Source organism: Callithrix jacchus, chromosome X, assembly GCF_049354715.1.
Source record: "Callithrix jacchus isolate 240 chromosome X, calJac240_pri, whole genome shotgun sequence".
Lineage (NCBI taxonomy): Eukaryota > Metazoa > Chordata > Mammalia > Primates > Cebidae > Callithrix > Callithrix jacchus.
In genome coordinates, this window is record NC_133524.1 from 81,985,296 (window position 1) to 82,008,993 (window position 23,698).

Below are 23,698 nucleotides of genomic sequence, written 5' to 3' on the forward strand. Positions count from 1 at the left end.
ATAAACATAAAAAGTTGCTCCATATATAAGGCCACACATTAAATATCTAGGAATTAAGCAAAGAAGTGAAAGATTTCTATAATAAAATCTATAAAACACCAATGAAAGAAATTAAAGAGACCCCCCCAAAATGGAATACTATTCCATGTTCCATTATTGGAAAAATCATTATTGTTAAAATGTCTATACTACCCAAAGCAATCTACAGATTTAATGCAATTCCCATCAAAATACCAATGGTATTCTTCACAGAAATATAAAAAACTATTCTAAAATTTATATAAATCACAAAAGACCTAGAATAGCCAAAGCTAGCCTAAGCAAAAAGAGCAAAACTGGAGAAATGACATTGTCTTACTTCAAATTATACTACAGAGCTATAGTTAACAAAACAGTGTGGTACTGGCATTAAAACAGACAGACCAGTGTAACATAGTAACCCAGAAGCAAATCCACAAACCTGCAGTGAACTCATTTTTGACAAAGTTGCCAAGAGCATATACGCTAGGGAGAAGAAGATCTCTTCAATAAATGGTTATATCTAAGAAAACTGGATATCCATATGCAGAAGAATGAATAGACCCCTGTCTCTTGCCATATACAAAAATTAAAGAAAAGTGGACTAAGGGCTTAAATCTAAGACATGAAACTACTATAAGAAAATCTTCAGGATATTTGTCTGGGCAAAGATTTCTTGAATAAGACCCCAAAAGCAGAAGCAATGAAAACAAAAATGGGCAAATGGGATCACATCAAGTTAAAAAGCTTCTGTACAGCATAGGATACAATCAACAAAAAGAAGAGAACACCCTCAGAATGGGAGCAGATATTTGCAAACTACCTATCTGACAAGAGATTAATCACCAGAAAATATAAGGAGCTTAAACAACTCTATAGAAAAAAATATAATAATCTGATTAAAAAATGGTCAAAAGATTTTAATAGACATTTCTCAAAAGAAGACAGACAAATGGCAAACAGACATGAAAAGGTGCTCAATATCACTGATCATCAGAGAAATGTAAATCAAAACAAAAATGAGATATCAACTCACACTAGTTAAAATGGCTTATATCTAAAAGACACATAAAAAATGCTGGTGAGAATATGGAAACAAGGAATCCTTGTACACTACTGGTGGAAATGTACACACCTACTGAGTACCAATGATAATTCAAAAAATAAAAACAGGAAAAATAACCTCAGATGAATAAAATGCTTTGAAACAAGCAAACAAACAAAAGTCAAAAGAAACAAAAAATATTTTCCCCCTCTGAGTCCAAATGTAATTGAGGAGAAATAACTTTGTGACAAATTCACATGGGAAAATGCTCTCAGTACATTTTTAAGAGAAAAAGCAGAACACATATCTGCATATTCAGCAAAACTCCAGTTTTGTAAATATACATTTGCGAACATAATATGTAGAAGAAAGGACTAGAATGAAATATTCTAAAATGTAATAACGATTCTTAGTGGGTGATGGGATTACAAGTGGTTCTGTGTTTAAATATTTCTTTTTACATTTTCTAAAATTTCTGCAATTAACGTTTATTACTTTTATAAAGAAACGTAAACAAAAATGTGAAACTTCCTTAGTTTCATTTGATGTGAAAAATATCATTCAATCTCATGAACTTATATCCATTGACTTGTCTTTTAAATAGAATTGCAATGGTATTTATTGACTTATCTAAAATCAAATTATTTCAGGATCTTAAGTCAGTATTTTTGCAGATCTGAAAAAGGATTCAGTCATTTGAAATGCACATTTGTTCATGATTTACTCCCTGCAATGTTCTTGAAAATTTACCAACTGGGAAGAAAAACTGCTGTTATGCTATTTTAAACATAGCATTTGCCGCTTCTTATTTCTTCCCCACTAGTAAGATAACATGAAGAGTTTTAATTGGTAAAAGGCATGGGCGTATTTCACGAAAATTAAAAGCATACTCAACTAGTATCAAAACAGACCAGAAAAGGTTAGATACAACATCGCCACATTAAAACAAACAAACAGAAAAACCTCTTGTAAAAATAATACTCTATTATACTGTGGCAATTTACTTGCTGATGTTACCATTTAATCACAAAATTGTGGACATATCTGTTGTCTTTTTAAAAATATTCACTTTATTTCATTAGTATTGGAGTTAAGTTAAGTCAATTAAGGACGGTACACAAGTCAGCTTGGAAATCAACTAAGTTTCTTATGAGCACTCCATTTTCTCCCTTCTTTGATCCCCAACACCTTATTATTCTCTACATTTTTTTTATCAGAACCATATTTTGGGAAGAAAATAATTCATTTTAAAAGGGGAAAGTGCTTACAATACAAAGGCTTGTAAAAAGAAATATTAAAATAAAGAGATACATGTCTATTAGTTGGAAATCATTTATTGCCTCTATAAAAGATTAAATAAACACTCTACAAAAATTCACATTACAATCTGACATGGTCTTATGGTGACAGTATATTTCAGAGGTAGTACTAGTAAAATGGGATGCAGGATTGCTAAAATTAATTACTTGACAAGTTAATGCAAAATAAAATTTTAATGTGGAGCAATATACACTCAGTATATATTTTAATGAAACAATTTTAAATACATTTGCATGAAAATATCACTTTACTCTTTTTTTCCCCCTAGCAAATCTGCTCTTAATCAGTTTGTTTTCAGCAACAGTGTGTTGACTGTAGGTTCACAAGTTAGTAGCCTCCTCTATTACAGCATTACAGAGCATAGCTTGGTGAAGAGCATGATACAGTGCTGTCTGCCAAGGAAAACATCAGCTTCAAAGAGAAATCTACCCATTTACCTCTAATACCTTTTAGAATTTAGATACAGTGGTACTGATAATTCCTTTAAAAATCTAACCTATCACATTTTTGCATGTTTAAGATCCAAATGCAAATCTAATATATTAAAAAAGTAGACAATATTTTTGGAATAACACAACTGTAATATGAAAGAAGGGCAGGAGTTAAAGTTTTCAGAATTTCTTTTAAAAATGATAATAAACTATTTGTCTGAGATGAGGAAATTGTCCCTTGGAAATGGGCTGAATCCCAATCCCACCACCCCCACCAAAAAAGGCAACAAAGTCAATTTTAGAGCCCAGAATCATTTTAAATTCACCACTTATGTTTCCTCCTACAAACTTACAGACTGCTGAATATGAAAGTGCCTCACAATAGATGTTGCTGTCTTTGGAGAAATCGCTTCTCTGACTTCTTTTGAGGTCTTGGTCGAATAAAGAGTACAGAGTATAATTGGGTCTCAGCCTTTTCTTCTCCAACAATAACAAACATTTCTATCACATGCTTGCAATGGCAATATAACATTCCTGCTGTTGATAACTGACTTTACAACAAAACATCCCCAGTTTCCATGAAGAGGCTAATTTTCTTTTAATGTTTTCTTTGCATGTGCTAAGTTTTCCTATTCTCCAGAGCAATTGCAATTCTCATTTACTTGTGACTAAGTTTAGCTTGGCTGAAAAGAAGAAAATACCCTCCTTTTTTTCATGTGTACACATTTTGGAAGGTAAGCGCTCTTACATACACGTTTCTGTCTTAGAAACTGCTTGGCTATTCTAAGATTAAAGCAGACATAGAAATGTAGTTGAAAGAAAAAAAGAAGTTATTATTATTATTATTTCACATTGGCTTCTGTCTCCCTGAGAGAGCCTTCAGATAGTAAGGTCTGTTTTAATACTGTTAAACTCGTAAAGAAAGAAATACTAGTTAGTTGATTTTTATCCCCAGCCTTGAAGATGTTCACAACAGTAATTTATTAGCTGATAATTTTTCCTGCTCTAACATATCTCAAAACCAGCTCCTAACTACATATGTGAAAAATGTACTTTCTTCATAATACCTTTTCAATACTTGACCTTGACATCTTTTTCAGAATTTACCATGCATAATTTTAATCTGACAATTATGATTCTTTTTCTCTGGATACAGGTATTTCCTGTGGTTCCTGCTACGGAAGAGCCACATTTAATTTTATAAGTGTTTTAATTCCAATGATGGTGAAGAAAAACATTCTGGTGCCGAAACACAAATTTCAAGACAAAAGGAGTCCTAAATGTACTGTTATGATTTATATAGCTTCTATTTTAATGAAACTTTAAACAGAGACAAAAAGATCATCTATGCTTCCTCTCTAAATTATAGACTAGAAATCCTTTGAAGAATCACTCCTCACAAAACCCTTAAATCTATTAAAAATTCTACTTAAATAGGGTTTATTAATACCATGGAAGATGTTAACAAGAAATAATTATTTGTGAGGTTTACAGCTTGCTGAGAAATCCAATGTCCAGCACAGTGCCTTCTCTATAGCAGGAGATCAACAAGTATTTTTTGATTTAGCGACTAATGGCTGATGTGTGACAAATACAATCCATAGTGTTTAAAAACTAAAGAAGAGAGTACACCTATACTTAATTTGCAATGAAAACCAAATAAGAAGGGGTTTAAATTGAAGCAGAAGTAATTACATTTGAAAGATAAACCAAATTACTATGAAGCAGACCCTAGGAGAGAAATGAAGACCTGGAATTTGTTCATGCTACTTAAGAAATGGTTTCTAAATTTGCTGTATATGTGGACAACTCTTTATCTCATGAATGAATTGGTGTGACTGGTATATTTAATCCTAATATCTGAGATTCTGTTACTCCGTGCTGCTTTCTCTGAATGGAATTTAACTTGTCAGCAAGAAATATTAACCACTGTTTGCAAAACTCCATATGGCTCTCAGCTAAAAGGAAGCATACCTGAACACTGAAATATTCCTACTAACAAAGGAACCATATCAGTGGTATGGTAGCAACATAAACAAATAAGTGACAAAATGAAAGACTATCAATGGGACCTTACCAATTTGTGTGTGGGGGAGGAGGGGACACTTCAAAGTTAAAGACATTTATGACTGCCTTTCTGTATTCTTAAGTTGTTTTAGTAAATTTCAAGATCAACTTTGGTTCTAATTACAAATTATAAAAATATCTGAATACCTACTATGTACTCACAAAAATTAAAAATTAAAAACGAATTTTAAATAGAATGACCAAAACAGCCACCTAGCTACATCATTAATCTTTTAGGTATAGATAGTAATTTAACCATGTAACACAATTCCACACTGCCAAGTCACAAATATACGACACTGTGAGCTTAGGGAGAAACTGGCATTTTCCCTTCTACGGGTTTTGGTAATACCATCTGGTACCTCGGAAAGGAAGGACTGCAAAGAACAGTCTACAGTGTGTTGCCATCTGGTACCTACTAATAGAACAACTGGGTAGCTTTCCCATTTTAGGTGTGTACTCATAGAATAGTATTCAGGAAATTCAGAGGACTGTGATTTACAACCAAAATAGTATAACTCTTTTTGAATACTATCCTTGACTGATGGCTCTGTACAGACCTCATATGGAAATGAGGTATATTGTGGCAAAGCTGAATGACTAAATTTTTTAAAAATCTCAGCAGCTTACCTTGATTTCCTGTTTCATAACATGTAAGAACTAAAAAAAAATTATAAAGATGGTGATAAATTTAACATACTTGAGTAATACTTTAACTCAGTTATACAAATTTACTACTAGAATGTCAATCATAATTTGTCATTTGTAGTAATGAAGAGTCCCCATCAAGACTAATTTTGACAATATTTTGTTTCTGTACACTTAGTAATTTATTTGATTTTATATTGGTTAAATTACCTTTCCATTGTGCTTCCCCACCCCCACAAAAATTTGGGTTAGATAATAGGATAACGCCAGCAATTTACAATTACATACCTGTAAGCATTTCAATATTCAATCATTAGCTTAAGTCAAATTCTCATAGGGGTTAAAAAATAAATCCAAGAACTCACTAAATCATGAGTTAATTAAATTTTTAATGTTTTGTTTTAAATGTTCAGTCCACTTTCCTGAGAAAAACTGTATGAGGATGATATGAAAAGGAGAGAAGAAAGAAGATGTAATGGCTACAAAAACAAGACTAATCAAGCTGTAGCAACTTGATAAGCAATGCTTAAATGTCTTTTGTTATTTTGACTCTGGTCTGAAATGAAACATAATAAATTTCAGGGTTAAAATGGTCAAACTTAGATATAATTTTTTTTCCAACGTTTCATCAGTTAAAAAAAAAACTCTCTCAATGATTTTAAGTTTCAGCTACAGTTTTTGCACTGTAGCCATTATATCTTGTATATTCTTCATAGAATATGTCTGTTTCAACAATGTGTTTTCCCAACTAAAGAATATCAGAGCAACTGAATTCAGTTATCTTGAAATGCACACCTGTTAGGAAGCCAAAAGGCTGTATTATATATTCCCTCCAATTGAAATCACAAACTTTCTGAGACATTTTTCTCTGATAAAGAAGAAACACTGAATGAGGTATCATCAGGCTCCAGCGAGGCATGATTGAAATCCATTTCTTCTAATTCAGGAGGTAAATCTGACAGCAGTGCCTGAATAAAAGAATATATATTTTTTGGATTAGTATGTGGATAGATCATTCTCTAATTTTATGTTAATAGTTGTAGTCCTCTTATGGTGAATTATCCTTATGGATTTAAGTAATAATTTCTATTTCAGACAATTCTTAGACAATACCTTACCTAGAAGAAAAATTCTTCATACATTATTAAGAAAGTAACAAAATTCTTGATGTTGAAAGTGTGAATTGTATAGAGTGAAACCTGTACAAAAGGGAAATTAGGAGGGAAATGAGCAAATTTTCTGGACCAAGTGCTTTGAAGTGTTTGAGGTTAGTGAGTTTCATACTAGTTTTTAGTGTGCATTGATCACTGTTAAAAGGATTTAAAATTGCATTCTTTGTTAAATATTCATGCCAGTTATGCTGTCCTTTGTAGAAGCCTGTATTTAAAAAAAAGACTATTTTGTTCTTCAGTGGGAGAAAGAATTTAATAGTTAGGAAAAACTTTCAGCTATTTTACTTTAGACTAAATTTTAACAACTTGAAAAGACCAAGTAATTTTTTTTCTTTCCTAAGGCTATGTTCATACCTAGAGATGGCCAAACACCCACCTGTGCACAGCTGAATCAGTGGATCTAGCTGTAGTGATGATGTATCTGGAGGGCTGCTCATTTCTCTGCTGGAGTAATAAGGATAATCCAAGAACGATGAACTAAGCTTTGTAATGGTCTAATTGTTTTATCTGAAGTTGTAGAACATGCACCCATACTAAAGAAATAAATGAATAATCAAGTTTTATGTGGCTGACAATGCCGATGTTCACTTGACCATAAGGAATTTTGAACTTAATGACTCGTTTGCTGCTTCCAATTCCAAAAGTAGTGTACCATATCTGGCATCTTTTTAGACAGTATTAATTGTAATTGGGCTTTTGATGCAGTGGTAAATAAGGACCAAGGGTAACAGAAACAAATCAAGCTTGTCACTACCCAATGAAAGAACAGAAAGGCCATGTTGGAGAACATATGAAATCCACTGTTGAAATGAGACAGTATGCGCTAATTCTCTTTACTAAAAGAAGTGACAGCTTTGTAACTCTGGTAGAATTTGGCTGTGAACCCATGTGGTCCTGAACTTTTTGTGGTTGGTAGGCTATTAATTGCTGCCTCAATTTCAGACCTTGTTATTTGTCTATTCAGCAGTTCAACTTCTTCCTGGTTTAGTCTTGGGAGAGTGTAAGTGTCCAGGAATTAACTATTTCTTCTAGATTTACTGATTTATTTGCATAGAAGTGTTTGGAGTAACTTCTGATGATAGTTTGTATTTCTGCAGGATTGGTGGTGATATCCTTTATCATTTTTTATTGCATCTATTCGATTCTTCTCTGTTTTCTTCTTTATTAGTCTGGGTAGCGATCTATCAATATTGTTGATCTTCCAAAAAACAAAACAAAAAAAAAACAGTTCCTGGATTTGTTGATTTTTTTGGAGGGTTTTTTTGTCTCTGTCTCCTTCAGTTCTGCTCTGATCTTAGTTGTTTCTTGTCTTCTACCAGCTTATAAAATTGTTTGATCTCGTTCCTCTAGTTCTTTTAGTTGTGACATTAGTGTGTCCATTTCACATCTTTCCCCCTTTCTCTCGTGGGCAGTTAGTGCTATAAATTTCCCTCTACACAGTGCTTTAATGTGTCCCAAAGATTCTGGTATGTTGTGTTCTCATTCTCATATTGGTTTTGAAGAACATCTTTATTTCTGCCTTATTTTGTTATTTATCCAGTAGTCATTCAGGATCAGGTTGATTAGTTTCCATGTATTTGTGCAGTTTTGAGTGAGTTTCTTAATCCTTATTTCTAATTTGATTGCACTGTGGTCTGAGAAACTGTTTGTTATCATTTCTGTTCTTTTGCATTTGCTGAGGAGTGTCTTACTTTCAATTTTGTGGTCACTTTTAAAATAAGTATGATGTGGTGCTGAGAAGAATGTATATCCTGTGGATGTGGGGTGGAGAGTTCTATAGATGTCTATTAGTTCTGCTTAGCTCAGATCTGAATTCAAGTCCTGCATATCCTTGTTAATTTTCTGTCTCATTGATATGTCTAATATTGACAGTGGGGTGTTAAAGTCTCGCATTATTATTGTGTGGGAGTCGAAGTCTCTTTGTAAGTCATTAAGAACTTGCTTTATGCGTCTGGCTGCTCCTGTATTGGGTGCATACATATTTAGTATAGTTAGCTCTTCTAGTTGCATTGATCCCTTTATCATTATGTAATGACCTTCTTTGTCTCTTTTGATCTTTGTTGGTTTAAAGTCTGTTTTATCAGAGACTAGGATTGCAACCACTGCTTTACAAAGAGGAGATGGCACCATTCTTTCTGAAACTATTCCAAACAATACAAAAAGAGGGAATCCTCCCTAATTCATTTTGTGAGACCAACATCACCCTGTTAGCAAAACCTGGTAGAGGCACAACTAAAAAGAAAATTTCAGGCCAATATCCATGATGAACATTAATACAAAAATCTTAATTAAAACACTGGCAAAGTAAATCCAACAGCACATCAAAAAGCTTATCCATCATGATCAAGTCAGCTTCATCCCTGGGATGCAAGGCTGGTTCAATATACACAAATCTATAAAAGTAATTTATCACATAAACAGAACTAAAGACAAAACCACATGATTATCTCTATAGCTGCAGAGGGGCCTTCAACAAAATTCAACAGTCCTTTATGCTAAAATCTCTCAATATACTAGGTATCAATGGAACTTATCTGAAAATAATAAGAGCTATTTATGACAAACACAGCCAATGTTATACTAAACAGGCAATAAACTGGAGGCATTTCCTTTCAAATCAAGCACAAGACAAGCATGTAATCTATCACCACTCCTAGTAAACACAGTATTAGAATGGCCAGGGCAGTTGGGCAAGAAAAAGAAATACAGGGTATTAAGTTAGGAAAGGAGGAAGTCAAATCATCTCTATTAGCCGATGACATGATTGTATATTTAGAAGACCCCATCATCTCTGCTCAAAATCTCCTTTAGCTGATGAGCAACTTTAGGAAAGTCTCAGTATACAAAATCAACATGCAAAAATTACAAGCATTCTTATACACCAACAACAGAGAGCCAAATCATAAGTGAGCTCCCATTCATAATTGCTACGAAGAGAATAAAATACCTAGGAATACAACTAACAAGGGATGTAAAGGACATCTTCAAGGAGAACTACAAACCACTGCTCAAGGAAATAAGAGAGGACACAAACAAATGGAAAAACATTCCATGCTCATGGTTAGGAAGAGTCAATATCATGAAAATGGCCACATCACCCAAAGTAATATGCAGATTCAATGCTATCCCCATCAAGCTACCACTGACTTTCCTCACAGAATTGGAAAAAACCACCTTAAACTTTATATGGAACCAAAAAAGAGCCCACATAGCCAAGACAATCTAAGCCAAAAAAAAAAAGCAAAGCTGGAGGCATCATGCTACCTGACTTAAAACTATACTACAAGGCTACAGTAATCAAAACAGCATGGTGCTGGTACCAAAACAGAGATATAGACCAATGGAACAGAACACAGGTCTCAGAAATAATGCCACGCATCTACAACCATCTGATCTTTGACAAACCTAATAAAAACAAGCCATGGAAAAATGATTCCCTATTTAATAAATGATGTTGAGAAAACTGGCTAGCCATATGCAGAAATCTGAAACAGGAACCCTTCCTTACACCTTATACAAAAATTAACTCCAGATGGATTAAAGATTTAAAACTAACACCATAAAAATCCTAGAAGAAAACCTAGGCAAGTCAGGACATAGGCATGGGCAAGGACTTCATGACTAAAACACCAAAAGCAATGGCAACAAAAGCCAAAATAGACAAACAATATCTAATTAAACTTAAGAGCTTCTGCACAGCGAATATATATGTATATATATAGCATTAGAGTGACATGGTAACTAACGGAATGGGAAAACATTTTTCAATCTACCAATCTGACAAAGGGCTAACATCCAGAATCTACAAAGAACTTAAACAGTTTTACAAGAAAAAATAACCTCATCAAAAACTGGGCGAAGGATATGAACAGACACTTCTCAAGGGAAGAAATTCATGCAGCCAACAAACATATGAATAAAAGCTCATCATCACTGGTCATCAGAGAAATGCAAATAAAAACCACATTGAGATACCATCTCACACCAGTTAGAATGGTGATCATTAAAAAGTCAGGAGACAACAGATGCTGGAGAGGATGTGGAGAAATAGGAATGCTTTTGCACTGTTGGTGTGAGTGCAAATTTGTTCAACCATTGTGGAAGACAGTCTGGTGATTCCTCAAGTATCTAGACATAGAAATACTATTTGACCCAGCAATCCCATTACTGGGTATATGCCCAAAGGATTATAAATCATTCTATTATAAGGAAACATACACCCATATATTTATTGTGGCTATGTTCACAATAGCAAAGACTTGGAACCAACCCAAATGCCCATCAATAATAGACAGGATAAAGAAAATGTGGCACATGTACACCATGGAATACTATGCATCCATTAAAAAAAGGATGTGTTCATGTCCTTTGCAGAGACACGGATGAGGCTGGAGACCATCATTCTCAGCAAACTGATATAGAAACAGAATACTAAACACTGCAGGTTCTCCCTCATAAGTGGGTGTTGAACAGTGAGAACACATGGACACAGAGAGGGGAGCATCACACACTGGGGCTTGTTTGGGGTTGGGGGAATAGGGCAGGGATAGCAGGGGGTGGAGTGATATCACTAGGAGAAAAACCGAGTGTAAATGACCAGGTGATGAATGCAGGCAACCACCGTGGCACATGTATACCTATGTAGCAAACCTGCACATTCTATTCATTTACCCCAGAACTTAAAGTATTAAAAATAAAAGTGGCGGCTACAAATCCTACACTTCTTGCCTTGAAGCACAGAGGCATGATTAAAACATTCTCATTTTTGTCAGGCTATGTAAGGAAAGACTAACCCCTACCCATCAGACAAGCTGTTATTATTTATTTATAAAATTAAATTTCTCATAAATCTATTGCTAGAACTGAGACTATTTACACAGTAAACTAATTTAAAGATAATACATGCTTTCTAAGGTGCTAGATTGCAGTTATAGGACACAGAGCCATTTTCTCCTAGAAAACTGGTTTACCACTAACCCAGTCCAAGTGCAATGGAGCCTTTTCTGACATTGCCTAATCAGTCTATATGAAATACATCACTGGGTTTAGTTCACTTTTCAATTTTGAGGATGCCATATTAAAGAGGAGAAAGTTTTCAAAGTAACATTCACTAAATATGTCCTTAGAGTCAGAAAGTCAAGAGGACAAGATTTAATAATATTCTAATTTCTAATGGGGAGATGTACAAATCAGAGAAGCATTATCATTAATTTCTTTGTTACTGCATTATAAGTAGTTGACTGAGTAAAATAAATGCAATAAAAATATTTAAAAAATTAATATCTGAGGCAGCATAGGGCACTACTAATACATGTGGTCCACTTTAAAATTCTTTCAATATCTTACTAGATTTGCAACTGAAAAAAAATTTGGATTACAACAATTGTTGGAACTGCCTTTTTCATAGATACTAAAGTGTATACAATTAATTTTCTTTATTACAAATGTTTCATAAATTACAAGTATCCTCACTGTCATTTTTTCCCAAGAGATTTGTCATCTGATCAGTTTCCATAATATTTATTCTAGACCCTATGGTATGAATATCAAGTACTGTAGTATTAATAATTCTTATGCCACTTGCAAAGTGGAGAAATTGAAGTTCAAGAAAGGCAATTGATCTGCCTAGGAACACACAGTGAATTGTCAGAGGCAAGATCGTAACTAATGACTAAGTATAATGTTGAAAATATTACTTTGACTTTAAAGTGGCTATTGATTTAAGCAACAACAACAACAAAATCTTTGGGTAATTTAGTTTTTCAGTCAGAGAATATCATATTTTTGTAAACCCTGGCCTTCTTCAATGGTCCAAAAGAGTCTGTAGACCACTCATCTCACTCAACTTGCACAAATCGAGATTAATGAAAGAACAATGAAGATTTTTAAAAATTAAAAATCAGTGACACATGGTTGTCTTTTATTAGGTGGAATAAAAATTAATTTTTATTTCCTTCCAGAAATAAACCTATAAACATTTAATGATGTAAAGATCAGTAGTTTAAGTGATTACCTAGATAACTTTCCTGAACTACTATTTGTGTCTTCTATATTTTGTGACCATATTCTGAGATTCATTATACTCAGTATTAATTATACAAATTAGTAGTTTCTATTTGTTGCTGATTATACTGGTTATGAGGTTCACTACAGTTTTTAATCATGTTCTCTTTCTGCCAACTTTTATCCATATACTCATTTATTAGTCTTTAATCAGAGGAAAAGTAGAGAAGGAAGAGAAAAATTAAAATGCACATTAGTTATATTCTTATTCATAATTTGTCTTCAGAAAATAATCAAACCAAGAATGAGATTAGAATTAGAGAATAAAATGGAGTCTGTGTGCTATTTCTAGATGTCAAGAGACAGAATCTTGCTAGTTAGTTGACTGTATCACTCTCAATTCAAAATCATGCTAAGACTTTCAAAACCATGGCCACACTTCAAGTTATTACTCTGCTTGTACCTAATTTTATTTATTCACAGTTATTTAAAATTTTAAATACATGGTCCTGGGACCATGTTCATTTAAAATCTACGTTTTAGATTTCTCAAAAACAAACACATTTTTAGTATGTTGTGGAATATACATAACTCATAATAAACCAATATGCTCAAATGAAGCGGGAAAGGTATTTGAAAGCTACTGTCTTGGAATGTCTGTGTGTGTGGGGGCTTCACAGGGAGCAAAATTCATACAACTTTACACATAATATACATGCTGATTTTTGCCCATTAATAAATTTATTAGTTTCAATTTTGTGGTTCAGCACTTCAGTAAAATACATAAAGGCTATTTCTTAGGGAAAAAAAAGGTAGGCTTATGGGATTCTGTGGCTTTAATCTTTTTCCTTAGAGATATCTGGGGTGGGCTATATACATGCAGACTCTCTTTGATATAAGAGATGAATATTTGTACTCCTGACATTCCTTGATAAATAAAAACCTGTGAGACTCTTCCTAGATAATGGTTACCTGTGTCTCACACTACTCATATAGAACACTGACAAGGAATCATCATAATAACATACAGTTCAAATGAATATTTGGTATTATTTAATATTAAATGAAATATTTATTATAATTTTGTAATTTTTAGCAGGCCTAACAAATTATTATATACATTTCACATGGAAATATGAGACACGAAATGTAATTTGGGAGGAATTTGTAAACAAATACCCACAGCAACATGCAAAAGATAATACTTTTATTCTTCGAAGTTGAAAATTCAAATATTGAAATATTTAAATTGGGAAAAGTAAGTGATGCACTGTGGACACTAAGAATTTCACAAAATAATTTCATATTGTCTTAGTGATGAGCAACACATTGCAGAATAGAAGATGTCCAAATATCCGTGAACTGTGGTGGGGGTTGAAAGGAAACTAAGATCCAGAAGAAAGGCAAAGAAATGCTTTAACTTTTTCATTCACAAAAGATCCCAAAATATGTACCTCTCTAGTTAGGGTAGTCCAGTCTCTATCAACATTTTCAGAAATTTCTTTGAAATTAATTTAAAATTATTTTCCCCACCTAAATACTAGCCTGAAATTAAAAGCATGTTAATTAATTATTTTGATTTTCCATTGAAGCAGCACATAAAATCTGAACACCTATTCTCAAGAAAAGTGTTTTGCAAAGGTCATGAAATAACAAACATTTCCTCTATGCCAAGCAGATCTGAAGTATAAAAATGAAAACATATGAACAACCCAAGTGCGACATGCCATTTTTTGACTTGATACATTGCAGTTTACTAGTTTCTCCTGGGACCTACCTGCTGTTGTTCCTTATTGTCAGCTTTCATAGCTAGTATCAAGCTTCTAACAAAAGTCTGAAGTTTAAAGTATTTTTGCTTTTGAATCTCTAGCTCATTTTCAATGAATTTGACTTCTTCATTCTGAAAGAGAAAGTATCAAGTGATAGCGTTGCCTTATGTAAACTTGGACTGTACATGTTTGATGCACAATAAAATTCTAAAGAACCATCAAAATAGGAGGAAAATAAAGAAAACAAAATGCTAATATAAAGGAACACAAAGCACAGAAGGAAATGATCCTGTTAGACATAGGCTGCCTTTTAAGCAAATCACGAATAGAAAACAATTTATAAGATCAGAAACCAATTCAATCAGTTCCAGTAAAAGAGAAAACAAAAAACAGCTCCCTTCATGGAAGTACCCCTTCTATATCAAGCCTAATTAGCAATCAGATTAAGATTAAGAATAGAGGCTGCCAGGCGCCGTGGCTCACGCCTGTAATCCCAGTACTTTGGGAGGCCGAGGCTGATGGATCACGAGGTAAAGAGATTGAGACCATCTTAGTCAACATGGTGAAACCCCGTCTCTACTAAAAATACAAAAAATTAGCTGGGCACGGTGGTGCGTGCCTGTAATCCCAGCTACTCAGGAGGCTGAGGCAGGAGAATTGCCTGAACCCAGGAGGCGGAGGTTGCGGTGAGCCGAGATCGCACGGTTGCACTCCACCCTGGGTAACAAGAGCAAAACTCCGTCTCAAAAAAAAAAAAAAAAAATAGAGGCTGGGCATGGTGGTTCATGCCTGTAATCCCAGCACTTTGGGAGGCTGAGGCGGGAGGATCACCTGAGGTTAGGAGTTTGAGACCAGCCTGGCCAACATGGTAAAACCTCGTCTTTACTAAAAATACAAAAATTAGGTAGGCGTGGTGGCATGCATCTGTAGTACCAGCTACTCAAGAGGCTGAGGCAGAAGAATCACGTGAACCTCAGAGGCAGAGGTTGCAGCGAGCCGAGATCGTACCACTGCACTCCAGCCTGGGCAACAAGAGTGAAACTTTGTCTAAAAAAAAAAAAAAGATTAAGAATAGATAGATTCCAATTAATCCAAAGAGCAATGGCAGACACAGTAATGCTGAATTTGACATTCAGAAAGCCAACTACTCAGAACATAAATGGTTATTTTGCACCGAGAGCCTGAAATTACTAAGACTATTTTAAGTTCTTTGCTGAGCCCCCACAGATTAAGTAGGAGTCTGTTATTCCAAAAATAACTGAAAATGTACCACTGTGTACCATTGGTGTAAGAATCAGTTACTCTACTATTTTTGCTAGTTGTATAGGCAAAACAACAACACTGTTCTAATATTTGGGAGTATTCTAGTGCCAAGTCTATTGATAACTGTAAACTTGGGTGGGCTAATTAACCTCTCTGTGACTCTGTTTACTAATCAGTAAAATGGTTATTATACTGGTAATCCTTGGCAGTTCTAGCTTTGAGGGCTATAACACTCAAATAAGATAATGGACATAGATTTACTATAAAAGCCACGGTAGGCCAGGCACAGTGGCTCATGCCTGTAATCCTAGTACTTTGGGAGGCCGAGGAGGGCAGATCATGAGCTCAGGAGTTCGAGAACAGCCTGACTAACATGGTGAAACCCCATCCCTACTAAAAATATAAAAGTTAGCTGGGCATGATGTCATGCTCCTGTAATCCCAGCTACTCAAGAGGCTGAGGCAGGAGAATTGCTTGAACCCAGGAGGTGAAGGTTGTAGTGAGCCGAAGATTGCAGTAAGCTGAGATCATGCCACTGCATTCCAGCCAGGGTGACAGAGTGAGATTCCATCTCAAAAAAATAAAAAGCCACAGTAATCAAGAAAGGGTGGTATTGCATAAGGGTAGACATATCAACCAATGGAAAAAATTATATCAGAAATAAATCCCCACAAAAATGGCCAACCGATTTTAAACAAAGTTACTGAGGTCACTCAGTAGATAAAGAAAGTATTGTCTTTCAACAAATAGTAGTTAAACAAATGTAAATCCACATGCAAAAAAAAGTTATCAACCCTTACCTCACATAATAGATAAAATGTAACAAGACATGGATCATAGACCTAAAACTAAAATGCATAATTAAACTAAAACTTTAGAGGAAAACAGAGAAGAAAATCTTTTTTACTTTGTGTTAGGCAAAAAATTTCTTAAATAGAATAAAAAAATTTTGAAACTTAAAAAAAGAAAACTTTTTATTTTTATCATTCAGTTAAATCAAATATAGCTCACTGCCAACTTGAACTACTGGGCTCAAGGGCTCCTCTCAAGTCAGGAGCTAGACTACAGGCAGGCACCACTACGCCTGGTTAATTATTTTTTTTAACTTTTTTGTAGATAAATTAAATTATATTAAAATTAATTGGTTCTATGGGTATTTTTGTTGTTTCAATTGAGAGGATGCTGTTGTATTTATCATATTCAATTTATTAACATGTTTACTATATCATTTATTTTATCAATTAAGAACTTATTTTACCTATAAACTGCTTCTTTTCAGACCATTAATATCAAGTAAATCATCTGCACAAGTTAAATTTCTTATGCAGGGACACTATAAAAATCTGAATTACAAGTAAGCATTATAATAAAATTCAACATGTTCCTGTCATAGTATATTTTACTAATTTTCAACCTTTGTTTTATTAGTATTCATTGCTGGAGCAGCAGTATTAATAAAGTGCTGACCAGGAAGCCTTTTCTAATGCAGGAGATATACATCATCATTATAGTAGTATCCAGTGTGAATGCATAGTTCTTCTGAACTGCATTCACAGTGTGTTAAGAAACATGGATTCACATTTGTAAAAGTCATGAAGGATCTTTTGGTTTGCAGATCTCCAATTCTTCGTGCAAATATTTCTCCTTCTCAGTATTTATGCAATGTTGGTAAAATATAAACAGCTTTAAGATAATTTAATATTGCAGACTTTTTCTTCTCAGAGCTGCTTTGCAAGCCTATTAAAGATTTTCTAGATACCAGGCAGTAATTTATGCATACTTTCAAGATTTTCTGAGTAAATCCATACTTATGAGAGAAACTAGTATCGTAACATCAGATACTGAATTTCATAAAACAAGATCTATCTTATATTTATTGTTGTTAAAGCCCTACCTACAGTTTGAATAACCTTTGTTAATTCTTCGTCTAGATGATTGTAAGGAGAATTCCAGGTTCCATGTTGACAAGAGCTTTGATCTCTGAGCAGGCTGTTAATGGCTGCCAAGTCTGAGGTGCTATTTTATGATGCAGTTACTCCTGCCTCAGGTACTAAGCCCATCAACATGTCTTATAAGTATTTTGTGTTAGTTAGAATTCCTAACAACATGGATTTCTAGTGATGTATCTCAATCACAAACTCGGCTACAACCAAAAGGAGTATTCATGGTTGCATAGTGATAGTTATCAAATGCACCATTGGAAACATTGTTTCAATTTGCTGCATTAAATCTCAATAATGAAAGACTATAATTCAGTGTTGGGGAAAAATATAATAATCCAACTCGTTATTTTATGTAAATGAATATTTACATAATAGTTTTAAAATTATTTCCAAAGATAAATTAAGTCATTTGTTTACTCACGTAGCAACTACTATAACTATAGTTATAGTTGAACAGCTATGTGTCAGGCTCTCAACCAGGTCACACATAGGCGAATAAAGTAAGCCTCTGCTTACAAGAAGTTTATGATGAATATATCATCATGTGCTGTATAACAATGTTTCAGTCAACCATGTGCCACATATAGTGAAAATAATCCCATAAAATTATAATGGAGCTGAAAAATGTCTATACCTAGTGATGATGTAGCCATCATAACATCATAGTGCAATGCATTAACTTTTCTATGATTGGATACACAATACTTACCATTGTATTCCAATTGTCTACAGTATTCAGTACAGTGACATGCTGTACAGGTTTGTAGCCTAGAAACAATAGGCTATTCCATATACCCTAGGTATGTAATAGGCTATATACATCTAGGTTTGTGTAAGTACACTCATGACGTTTTGCACAATGACAAAATTGACTCACAATGCATTTCTTAGAATGTATCCCATCATTAAGTGACACATAATGGTACTTAAGATATTAACAACCTCGTTTTCATCCCCAAAGAAGAAATACTAGTTTGTGTATACAACTAGAGTACAAAATTTTCTCTGAAGCCAGATTAAATTTCAAAACTGGTAAGACTTTTTAAAAACCAACAGCCTGAAATCAGTAACGAGAACTGCTATATGAGGTTTCACTTGCCTTTCCTTTAGAAGTACAAAGTTCATGTTACGTGAGTTGAAAAATTTTTAAATCATGATTATAAAAAGATATATTTTCTTATATGGGTGTCGAATTTTGAGGGATAAAGAAAAGAAGTTTATGTAACTGCCAAGCTTCAGGCAGTTACATAAAGCATATAAAAAACATCCCTAATGGGGTAATGAATGACCCCTGTTTCCACAGAATTTATTACAATGGAAAACACTGAAATAGTGAAAATATTAACTAACACTTTGGACTGCACACTCTGCCCTGCCCTACGCTGGTTTTTAGCATAAAACTTTTCAAGTAGACTGCCACCCAAAAGGGGAGAGGTCTCTGAGTTCTGGGCCCAAGCCTATTTGACATATTTGTGAGTGCTAAGAGGAATACACTTAACAACTGTGCAATCCAGTCTTTTAGTCTATAGTTTCCATAACCTGTGCCAAGTTGTGGCATGCAGAGACACTGTAATCCTCAACTGGGCATTTAGAAATATTATGTGACCACATATAATATTTCTATTATCATGATCTCTTGTATTTCAGAACCAACAAACCTTATAATTTTGTTAGTTGGAAATACAGCCGAAATATGGGATTTTATCATGCTCTTTGATGATTTAGGAAATAAATTTTAAAATATATTTTCCTTCTGTGTTTATAACATTCACTATTTTAAAGCATCATATGTGAAGAATATTTGGAAAACAGAATCTGTTGAATGACATACATTTCAATTATAGTAAAACTGGAAGATTTTTGAGGAAATGACAGATGTATTTTCTGATTAAATGTTATTTTCTGTTAACATTTTAAAATTATTAAACTCTGCTTTGAACACCGATGGTATTTCATGACAAAAACTTTTGTGTATGTAAAGGACTGTGTGGCCAAAATTTCAGAAGGCCCCAAAGTTACATAGTAAGATAGGATAATGATTAGCAAAGGGACGGCTTTTATAAACCTATGCAGAAAACATATTGACATACAGACTGATAGCTTATGTTCAGCTTTAATTAAAAATTTATGTATGGCACCCTGTCAAATTCAGCTTTTCAGTTTAGTAACAACACTAAGAAAAGGTCATCTCTATTCATATTCATTCTGTATTTCCTTTGGGAATTGTTTTTAAACGTCTCCAAGAACAGGTATATTATTATATTTTTTAAAAATTTTCTCCAGAAATCAAAATTTAGGATAAAATTAGCAAAGTCCACCGGAAAAAAAAATCCTTTTTACCATCATTTACAAATGAACATTGGCTTCAGAAAAGCTTTGTCATACATTCCATGTTTACCACCAATGTATACTGCCTCCATCATGACATATACCATCAATACTTACTCCGCTCAGCAAACTCTTTGCTTAAGATCATAATCTCTAAACCAGACAGCAATAATTAAAATAACCAGCACTCTGACTGAGAGAATTAATGCAGAACCCTAGAATGCTTAACTTATTAAATTGGAGAAACATAGGTATTATAAAACTCTGCCTCATTTAATACCTTCTCTTAATGAATTCATAATTTTAAATTACCTACCTTATAATCCAAGAGCGAGTTTACTTGTTCAACTTCAGAATTACTTATCATGTCACTTTCTTCATCATCAATAATTTCTATTTTCTATAACACAAGCAGAGAAGTTTTCAAAAATACATATCACATCATTCTTACTACACTCAGCAATGTATATAAAATATGCCTTCAATGTTCAGGTTATCTAGTCCAGGTTATCTGTAATAAACTCTGATAACTGACTGGCTCCTCAGTGTTACACATAGTGTATATCTAAGCCACCTCCCTCTACCTGTAACTGATGAGTGCTTGGTAAACAAAAAAAATTAATTTTATTTAGGATAGAAAATTTATTTTTATAATATTCTTCACAAAGCAGGCAAACTGCTTAAATAGCACCCTCCAGTGACAGGAAATTCATTTCCTGTAATGGCGGTCTATTTTAATGGTAAATATAAAATGGACAGATAGAGCTTTCTTTTTTATGTTTCCACATGCCTTTTTGTGACTTCTAATGTAAAATATCAGAATATGACATATTTCAAAATCAAATATAGTTTTCAAAAATTCCCATATTTACTGCACACTGCACAACTTTAGCTTGACAACTAAATGAAAGCAGGTATCTATGATGTAATCATAAAAATTGCATGGTGATTTGTTTCCTTCATTGAAGAGTAACATCCAGGATGAAGAGGTGGAGAGAGAGAAAAAGGGAGAAAGAGAGAGGAGAGAGACAGATTAAATTATCTTTAGCTTTCAAATTAAGATATAGCATAGCTTGTACAATATCTTGCCAGCTGTAGGTACTAATGCTAATTTAATATCTGTTGAAAAAATGAAGAAAACAGTTCAGCGATGATGAAAACATGACCAATGAGCTCCCACCATGAGGGTCCAAGTTCTCTAATCATGCAATTTTTTTTATCAAAGCAAAAACCAAAGGTATAAATAAAATCAGCTCTAATCTTTTCTTTTGCATGTAAAAAATGCAGTTAAGAAACAACAACTTTAAATATTTAAACCCTGCCAACCCAAAATAAAATTTTTATAAAAGGAAAAACTAAGCTATATTCAGTCACTAGACAGTCTTTTAAGAACAAGCACATAAATAGCAACATACTGTAGGCAGGATTTCAAATCAGGCTTCCTACCCAGTGTGTGTGTGTGTGTGTGTGTGTGTGTGTGTGTGTGTGTGGTGTGTGTGTATGTGTATGTATATACACACACATATATACATATACACACATACATATATATTTATATGTGGTGATTAAATGTAATAAACTAACTTGGAATGATTATATTTAATATATTGCATATGAAGATATGATACTATTACAGGGTTTGTGACCTACAGGCTTTTGAATCAGGAAAACAGCTGCAGTGAAATTACTTTCTACTGCTGCCTGGAGATGAATCCAATGTTTTGTTTTCTGTTCTAATCGCTATAAACTTGGGGCTTAATCATGTCGGCTCTTCCAAGACCTCAGATTTGATTATTTTTGATGTTTTTTTAGATTCTCACATATTTGGATTGGCTTTGGGAAAAAAGTACCTAGGCAATTCAGGGAGGGGTGCACCAAAGAACACTGTGTAGATGTGTGAATTTAAATAGGTCTTAAATGTCTGTTTGATTTGTCATCCATGAATAATTGGGGGCACTCAAAAGTTACAGGCAGAGGAGATGAGCCTTTGAAACTTTGAAGTTTTGTTTCTAAAAATCAATTGCTTTTTGAAAAATTAGATGCCTAAATGACTGTGAGTCATCCTATGCAATGACTTCATTCATTATCTTCAAATATCTGCTGCGACGGAGATTCAATGCAGAGAAATTTAGGGTCAAAACGAGCATGTCTTTAAAGGGAAATGTGTTTCAATTTGTAAACTGTATATAACTTGCACACTAAAACTCAAATCTAAAGCAGAAGATTATTACTTGGTGGAATTTAAGATTAGCACAATTCATAACCACGGAAAACAATTACTAGTAGCTACCTAATGAAAACATGACTTTGCCTCACAATCAAAGCTGGTTTCCTGTATGCTTGTTGAACTTAGTGTTAGAAGGGTCAAACATTGACTTCAATCAACCAGGACTCAAATCAGGAAAATATAATCCTAAACTATGTTCTGCTTGTGGAAAACATTGTTATATAATGTTGTTATTTAACAAAAGAATAGCAAAACTATTTTATGCACTCAACTTTTATTAAAGACATGTGGCAGGACTACAGTGTGAAATAAACAATGCTTGTAATGAAAATCTATGTAAATCCTAAAGTCACAGCCATTTTGTAACAAAAAGTTCAATTATGGGGCTATTTTTTAGTGGCTGCAGTAAAACACAGAATGCTGATTTAAAAGCAAAAACAAAAGAACAATGACATTCCACTTTATGTCTGACTCTTAATGCCATCTTGATTATAGGATTACTTGATAGGGCAGAATATAAACAGATGCTGCTAAAACAGCTTCATAGGGAGCATCACATTTTTACATTTTCACAAAACCCAGTTTAATTTACACACAACCTTCTTTTATTTGCTATTCAAACATTTAATACTGTCTTTCCTCCTATATTGTGATTTTTAAGATGACTAACCAGAGTATAATTTAACTATTAATATGGGGAAAAAAGTTTCAAACACATTATAGGTAGGTATGCTCTGAATAGAGAACTGAGTCAGAAATTCTTGCATACATGCACCACAACTAACAAAGGTTTTCTTCATGATCGCAGACTAAACTCTGTTTTAATTCTGCCATCTGTCAAATGGGAAGAAATCTGCTCTTTACTAATTGTATTAAAGAAAAATAGCTTGTTATGTATAAAATATCATATAGGTACTAAGTATGGAATTTTTATATTTACAAATCTCCTCAATCAAAAAATTAGTGATACAACTGATAACATTTTAAATTACATTTAGTAAGCCCTAAAAGATATATAATTTCACTTGAAATAGCTCTGTTTTGGTTTGTGAAGTGGAGCAAGACTTTATTCTGAAAATGTGACTATTTTCACCAACTGGATATTTGTGCATGAAATCAATCATATAATGGGAAAATAATTTCAAAATGTACATACCACATTATCTGTGGATACTGCATTGTGATCCTCTTCCTTATGAACGCTTGTCTCATTTGGAACAACATCATTAGGCTCTTCTATAGAAAAAAAAAATGCCATAAATTAGTTTCTCATTCGGCAAAATTTCTTAAGAATATTGTTTTCAAGATAATTTAAATGATTTATCTATTATAAAAAGATACAAATGGAAAATTCATTTCATACATGCTTTGATGAGCAATTCTACTTTAAACAATGCATTCTAAGGAAATAAGTAGGGATGGGGACAAATACAATGATGGTCACCACTGTGCTATTTATAACTG

At 33.6% G+C, this 23,698-nt stretch overlaps 1 protein-coding gene across 4 annotated transcripts in view; it reads right to left on the bottom strand.

Moving 5' to 3' along the window:
• Nucleotides 1-2,381: 2,381 nt before the first annotated feature.
• The window catches only part of HDX (highly divergent homeobox), a 216,047-nt gene continuing 194,730 nt past the window's right edge, over nucleotides 2,382-23,698 (bottom strand). For all 4 annotated transcript variants that reach the window (XM_078363499.1, XM_078363498.1, XM_078363497.1 and 1 more), the window contains 4 exons: nucleotides 23,391-23,470; nucleotides 20,324-20,407; nucleotides 14,482-14,604; nucleotides 2,382-6,497 (listed from right to left, as the gene is read on the bottom strand). In XM_078363499.1, coding sequence (XP_078219625.1) covers nucleotides 6,372-6,497; nucleotides 14,482-14,604; nucleotides 20,324-20,407; nucleotides 23,391-23,470 — 413 coding nt within the window. In that variant the 3' untranslated portion in view covers nucleotides 2,382-6,371. The remainder of the gene's footprint in view (nucleotides 6,498-14,481; nucleotides 14,605-20,323; nucleotides 20,408-23,390; nucleotides 23,471-23,698) is intronic.